This window comes from Glycine max, chromosome 9 (genome assembly GCF_000004515.6).
Source record: "Glycine max cultivar Williams 82 chromosome 9, Glycine_max_v4.0, whole genome shotgun sequence".
In the NCBI taxonomy this organism is placed as follows: Eukaryota; Viridiplantae; Streptophyta; class Magnoliopsida; order Fabales; family Fabaceae; genus Glycine; species Glycine max.
In genome coordinates, this window is record NC_038245.2 from 46,796,248 (window position 1) to 46,804,015 (window position 7,768).

Here is a 7,768-nt window from a genome sequence, read left to right on the forward strand (position 1 = left end):
CGGTAAAGTTGTGCCTTGGTGACTTGTTGGTCATGGTTTCGAATCCGGAAACAGCCTCTTTGCATATGCAAGGGTAAGGCTGCGTACAACATCCCTCCCCCATACCTTCGCATAGCAAAGAGCCTCTGGACAATGGGGTACGAAGTTTTTTTATTGAACCACCTACAAATGTCTAGTCTTATAAACTTCACGCTCGAGATAATGTCAAGATAAAATATATAAATAAGATAAGAAATAATCATCACCTTAGAAGTTGATTTTATAGGATTGAAAATAAAAATAATAACTAAATTCCTCAAATGTGATAATTAAAATTGATTTTTAATTGTATAGAAAAAAAAATATTAAAAAGGGCAAAGTCTTGTTTGATGATTTCATCCTTTAAAAGAAACTGATCTTCAACTGTCAGCTAGAAATAGCCTTGGTACACACACAAACAAATATAATAAAATAAATTATTACATATCAATTTCTTTAATGGGGCAGCCTCTCTTTGACAAATTGTAGGCCTCAACATATGCAAAAGATGGATCAACTTAAAACTCGCACAAACTACATGATGATTTTTCTTTTTCTATGAAGTAGGAAACAAGAGATACATCATACACATGCTAACCTGACCATATCATATACAATCTAGTAGCGAGTATAGCCAGATAGTTATTCATACAAGATGGACATTCCTAACAGAAGGAATAACAGCTAATTTGCTGGATACATTTTAACCATCCCACAATGAACACATTGTATATTATTGAACAAATGACTCATAGAGCTTCTTCCTCGGGTGCCCTGTGATAGACATTCTCTTCTGCACTGGGGTTAGCATGATATTGGCCATATATTGCATAAACACCAACCATGACAACACAAAGAATCACAAATCTCACCCATGCTTCATGATGTAACTGTCAACAGAAGTTCATCGTTACTTGCCAGTTTTGATGTATAAATAATCAACTGTAAACTTTTCAAAGAAGTATATTTTTGGCCAAATTTTAAAAAGTGAGAGATCATGGGCATACCTGGGCAAATAAGAACATGTTAAAAAAGATGCAAATATTTGGCAGAAGGGGAACCCCTGGGCAAGAAAACCCTGGTGCATCTGCATAACCCTGTAAAGCAAATGACACAGCAGAATGGAATTAGAGAAAGAAATTAACATCAAAATGCAGCAAGCCATTCAATTTCACAAATTTTAATGCGATCTGCGGTGAAGTCCGGGGAGCAGAGTTGTTGATCTTGAGATTGCCTCTCCATTTCGTGTACTTGACACATACAACCATCAATATGTTCTTCATTTTGTAGTATGATCCAGGAAAAGAACAAACAAATTCAGATTACTCTCTCCACTAATGACGAGATTCAATTAAAACTCTCTCGGTGACTTTGATTAGTATCTATACCTTTTCCAATAACCAAATTGGAATTTTTTACATGTTCATGATACAACAACCTTCAACCCATAGTATATATTATTATTATTAACATACTTTGTAACCAAAGCATCATTTTAAAATAGCCAAAGCAACATGCAACTAGGCTCTGTTTAGATAAACTTCTTAATAAATAGTTATATGAGAAGAAAATAAAAAAAGTAAAATGAATTAAGTTTCTATCATAAATAAAGAATAGCTAACTCTTACGTAATTTATAGAAGCTTTCTCATTTAGTTTTTCCAAAATTGATTTTAAATTTATATAGAAAAAACTTAATTAATTTTACTTTCTTATTTTCTTCTCCTATAAGTATTTATTGAAAAATTTATCCAAACAGAGCTTTGATAAAATATAAAATAATCCTCACCTGGCGGAAAACAAGAGCAGCAGAAGCACCAGCTGCAATAACTAAAGCCAGAATCAGAAAAATAAATGAAGCATCATAACGATACAAGAGCCCACTAGCAAATCCACAAAGGGCGACAGCAATGAGGCAAATTACGCCTTCCCGCTCAGCAGAAGATGACACTTGACTATTTGTCTTGTCCTTCCAGCGAAGAACGACGACACACGCTGAGACAACTGAATAGCCAGTCTGAAATAAGTGAATTTATCATATGAGGGGAATTAACTAAGAATATTCATACACTAATCAATCATAAGGTATACTTTTGTAAAGGCACATCATGTGGTATTATTCCCTAAATGGAAAATATGATGCACATTATCTGAACACACAGTAAAATACATAGTAAGATTAGATTATGTATCAGACACCCACTGAGCAAGAAATCTCCCACCTTTCCTGAGTCGCACACATATTTCATGCCAATCAAGAACAAACACTTACTATGTTAATACAAAATAAGATAGATATGTTCATTTTGTTGGCAAGTCCACTACCAAGAGATTAAAAGTCAACTCTTACCAGTGTACCAACGGAAAGAATGTGAGAGAGCACATGCACATTAAATAGCCCAGCCAAAACACTGGCAACCAAGCCAACCCAGATCTGAGAATGAATAGGGGTGTGGCGTTTGGGGTGGACTTTAGCAAATATTAAGGGTAGTAAGCCATCCCTGCCAAGCCCAAGGTATAGCCGAGACTGCTCATCAGAAACAACCCATCATGTACATTAGCACATGTCACAAGGCACATCAATCATGTCATAATTAAGAAGGGATTTACCTGAACGTAGAGACCAACAAGGAGTGTTGTTGTAAGTCCAGCAACAGCACCAACACTAATCAGGATAGAAACAAATTTTAATCCCTTAGACGTAAAAGCTTCAGCCAAAGGAGCATCTTCTCCTAGAAGATTGTATGGAACCATTCCAGTAATCACCAGGCATACTCCAATGTACAATGCAATACATATTAAGAGGCTTCCTATTATGCCTATTGGCAAATCCCGCTGAATTTCAGAAACAAAAAAGAAGAAGAAAAATATGGTGAACTAATTCATGAGAATAGAAAGGAGAAAAACTTAGAATTGAACGCGTGTATCCCATGTAGATGAATATATTATTGTCAGATAGTTTCTATTACTCAGCTAAACAGATGTACAAGTTAAAAATAACCCTAAGTTAATTAATAATTGTGGTCATGTATGGATAAATTTCTCCATAAACACTTATAAGAGAAGAAAATAGGAAAGTAAAATGAAATTTTCCATAAGTTAAAAATTTTAAATCAACTTAGCCATTTCAATTTTTATAGAAATTTTTTCATCTAACTTCTCCAAAATCTGAAAGTGCATAAGTTAATTTTAACTAATGTAAAAAGTTTAATTTATTTACTTTCTTACTTTCTTCTTCTATAAATGCTTATGAAGATGTTTATCCGAACAAGCCAACATACTAACTACAACTAAATCTAAGTAGTCACTATTTACTACCAACATAATTAATGGCAAAGCACCCACAACAGACTACGGCATCAAACAACAGATACATAAATCCAAATAGTCTCTATTTTACTTCCAATATAATCATCATAGTCAACAGATACATCCAATAAGATATATGGCATCTGGCAAATTCATAAACGATAGGAGCAATCTTAACGTGACATACCTGAGGCCTCTTGGATTCTTCGGCAGAATTTGCAACTGCATCAAATCCAACATATGCAAAGAAGACTACGGTAGCTCCTGTAAATATGGCTTTTAAACCATTTGGAGCAAAGGGAGACCAGTTGGAAACGTCAACCTCAAACGCTCCAGCAAAAATGACGATGATAACTATGATTACCTGCAACAAACAGTAAAATAACTTGTGTTCTATCTCAGTCTCTCAGATAAAGTGTAAACCCTACCATTAACGCAATGTTAAGTACTATATTGAGGTAACTTGTAGGATGGAAAGGAACCTTGGTCACTGTCATAAGAGAATTCACAACAGACGATTCTTGAACACCCCGACAGAGAATAAAAGTTAGAAGAACTAGCAAAATTGGAGCCAAGACATTGATGGATAGCACATCTCCAATGTCTTCACCGTGCCCAATCCATTTTGGAATGTTATCTTTGAAAACAGGGAAGAGTTCTAGAATATTTATTAGATAACTGGCTAGGCTTCTCGCTATACTAGCTGCCCCAATGTGATAGTCAAGCATCAATTGTCCAAAAACAAGAAAAGCTGTAAGTTCATTAAAAGCTGTGTACGCATACAGATATGCTCCTCCAACAACAGCAGGAAATCGGGTAGCTAGTTCAGCATAACAGAGTGCATTTATAACACATGATGCTCCCGCAAGTATAAAACTTATTGTTACTCCTGCATCATAGAAACAAACCATGAATAAGCCACTAAGTTTGGAAAAACGGTAACTGCAAAATAACCATTACATATCAGGCATTACAGCAGATAGTATTTGAGTTTAATTTTCATGCATTTGTAAAGACTTCTATACTATAGATATGACTTTTAAAATAATTATTATGAAGTCAACAATCTTATAATATGGGTCAATCTATGATTGGATGATGATGTAAAAATTCTTTAAAGTTAAACTAATTAAATTTTTGAAACAGTGATATCTCCATTCCATTTTAGTGCGAGATTTGTGTCTTTTCTTTATTTGATATTAATTTTATGTGGTGTGACCTATCCAAAAATTTGGTGCTTCCTACATGAAGTTCAACCCTCTCCAGTCTCCACCTCCCTTACCCAAGTACTAGCACCTCCAACAAACCCAGAAAATAAAAGAACTAAACTTAAATACAATGCCATAAGTTCTTTTGGTGTTGTTCTATAATCAGTAGGAGTAATTACGTATTGGAGTTTCAGTAATCTATGTTGACCTTTGATACAAACATTTATCACACAAATTATTGTGGTGAAACTCTAATTTCAATTAGAGAACAACATGAAGAGCACCAAGAAACTACATTTAAGTTTAGTAAAAACAAAAAAATAGTAATTTATTAGACTAAAGTAACTTAAGACTATTAAGTTACTTAAGCTGCTAACTTCGTTAAGGCTCTCATTTAATACTGATTTATCCCCTCCAAGAAACTTTAATTAAATAAATAAATAAATAAAACAGAGATTTACCAGGTCCGGCGTCGCGGGCGACGGTGCCGGTGACGACGAAGATGCCGGCGCCGATGGAGGCGCCAATTCCGAGGAGTACGAGGTCGAGAACGCCGAGGCGGCGGGAGAGGCCGAGGTCGGAGCTGTCGCGGGCGGCCTTTTCCGCCGGCGACACGAGGCGCTTCGATCGGAGCGCCGACGACCAGAAACGCGAACAACGGGAGGAAGATGAAGAAGGAGAACCAATTCTCATGGCGAAGAACGAAGAATTAGCGCGAAAATGAAAAATTGGAAGAAGCAAAATGACTATAGATTCATAGAGATTTTGGATTGGGTTTTGGTGCACTCACTGAAGAAAATTTGTTAAAAAGGAAGTTCATTCAATTTCGAGAAAAAATTATTACCATACCAAAATAAATAATTGACCAATGTGGTTTTTTTTATTTAATAATTAATTAGGCTTTTTTGGTACTATATGTTGTACAAAATTTATCATGGGATTTTCACCAAAAAAAATAATTATCATTGGTTACAGACATCAACAAAACGACTGGACCAATTTGAATCTAGCCCTATTTGAGTCCAATTACAACAATACCTATTATTTTATTATATACTTCTATTTTTGTTTTTACGTAAGTATGATTTTAATTCTTATAAATATAATTTTGTATTTAATTTTAGTTTCTATAAATTCTAAAATTTTAGAAAAAATTATTATCACTCCAAGAAACATTTGATACAAGAATTTTTTTTAATTGTTCAGTATGAAGTTGAGAATATTTATTTTTTATGTTTGGTTTATTTTTTAGAAAATAGAATTCCAAAAACTAATTTCAAAATTGTTCTCAAGGAGAAAGGTGAGAATCTAACATTTTTCATTTTAAAAAATAGTTTTATTACAGTAAAAAAATTACATTACTCTTGTTATTCATGTTAAAAGATAAAAAGTTTTTATTGAAAATATTAAAATATATTTTAATCATTTATGTTTTCGATTATATTTAATTAGACATTTTTCTTCTGAAAAAATCAGTTTAATTTTTTATATTTTTAAAAAAGTTAAAATTATCCTTTCAAAGCAATGATATTTTCGGTTTTGAATATTTTTTAATTTATTAGAAACATGAAACATATTTATTAAATTGCATTAGAAATACTTTAAAAGTTGTGCCACTAACAATCCTTTATGGTTAATAATCTTATCTAACAGTTTTATGGATATAACAATTATTTGTAAGTTATATTACAATTTAACAGTAAATAGAATTATAATGACTAGGGGAACTCTCTAAGTTTTATAAACAAATAACAAATAAACAGAAGTTAAATATAAAAGTAGTGGGAAATTATAGAAGATTAGCAGAAAAATTTGAAAGTTTAAAAAGTAATTAATGATAAAATTGTTGAATGAAATGTGGAGACCAAATGGAATATTTCTTTTATTATCAGTAAAGGTTAAAATTTAAAAATAACATTAAATAATTAAAAAAAAAGTTTTTTCACTAAACAAAAGAAAAAGGCACGGAGTATGAGCAGAAAGAAAAAAGAATATGGAAAAGAAGATTGAGAATTTGAGGCAATTATCATAGATGTAGATGTAGGTATAGCTACCAATGTGTTTCACGTTGAGCTTGTGATTTGTGACTGAGGTACAATATCCTGACATGACGGACCTAAATTATATCTTTCATTTCTTAAAATTCATCAATAAAATTTTTTAAAAATTAAAAATTATAAATAAAATCTTAAATTTTTATATTTTATTTCATTTATATTTATATAATTAAATTTATTGGTTTTATTTTTTATAATTTATTTTCACTGAGTTAGGGTGTTAGTTCCGTCCCTTCCTACCATCCAGCTATGCAAACATTTTTTTTTTAATCAGTCAAAGACAAACCACAAACAACGAAAGAGACACCCAGAGGACAGAACCAGCTAATGAATATCAACTGGCCAAAGAGTTTAATAGTCTCAAGGGACATGAGATCCAACACTTTATTTGTTCAAAATAGTGATGCATATGCCATAACATTATTAATAGTTTCTCAATACAATTTTATTACATAAAAATACAATAAATTTAATTTAAAATAAATTCATTATTATATTTTTGGGTTTGAATAATTTTATGGAAAAAAAATACTTTTTTCTAAAATATCTCCCATGAAAGCTTTTAATTTTAAATAATTTTATAACAACAAAAATAATTTAAGAGCATTCATAATATCTTTTGATTAAAATTTTATTAATTGGGAGAAAGTTCTTTAAAAAAATCTGAAAATTTGTAAAATTCAATCATGCACTTAAAAATAATTTGCAAATCATTCTCACTCTCATGTTTGGTTGGAAAGGTGAGAAAAAACATACTGAAAAATCGACATTACTACAAAATATATATTACATCACAAAATTAATGAATTTGCCATTACATTTCAGCACAATACTGATATCCTTACTTGTTCAACTTTTCCTTCCAAATGCAAACCTGCATCTCCCAAGTACAATTTTTATTTTATATCTGGGTTTGGATGAACAAAAATCTATATTGGATTCGAGCTATTTATCTTAATTTTGACCAAATTAAATTATTGATTGTAAGAGTCAATTCGATTTGATACTTTATCATATTACAAATTTATGAATTTAATGGAACGTTATAATATAAAAGTATAAGTTAATTCAATTAGATACATTTTGATATCTTAAACGGGAACAAATATTACTCTATATTAATTCATCTCCACAAATATTTCTCATAATTAATTTCCCTCCAATATTCAATACTTAC

At 31.6% G+C, this 7,768-nt stretch overlaps 1 protein-coding gene across 1 annotated transcript; it reads right to left on the minus strand.

The window, feature by feature from the left end:
- Window positions 1-443: 443 nt before the first annotated feature.
- On the minus strand, window positions 444-5,370 carry LOC100804988 (cationic amino acid transporter 9, chloroplastic). The gene is made up of 8 exons (XM_003534421.5): window positions 4,996-5,370; window positions 3,809-4,215; window positions 3,514-3,690; window positions 2,628-2,852; window positions 2,368-2,544; window positions 1,807-2,034; window positions 1,026-1,115; window positions 444-908 (listed from the first exon to the last, which is right to left on the minus strand). The coding sequence occupies exons 1-8, from the start codon at window positions 5,225-5,227 to the stop codon at window positions 768-770; spliced, it is 1,677 nt and encodes a 558-aa protein (XP_003534469.1). The 5' UTR covers window positions 5,228-5,370; the 3' UTR covers window positions 444-767.
- Window positions 5,371-7,768: the final 2,398 nt, after the last annotated feature.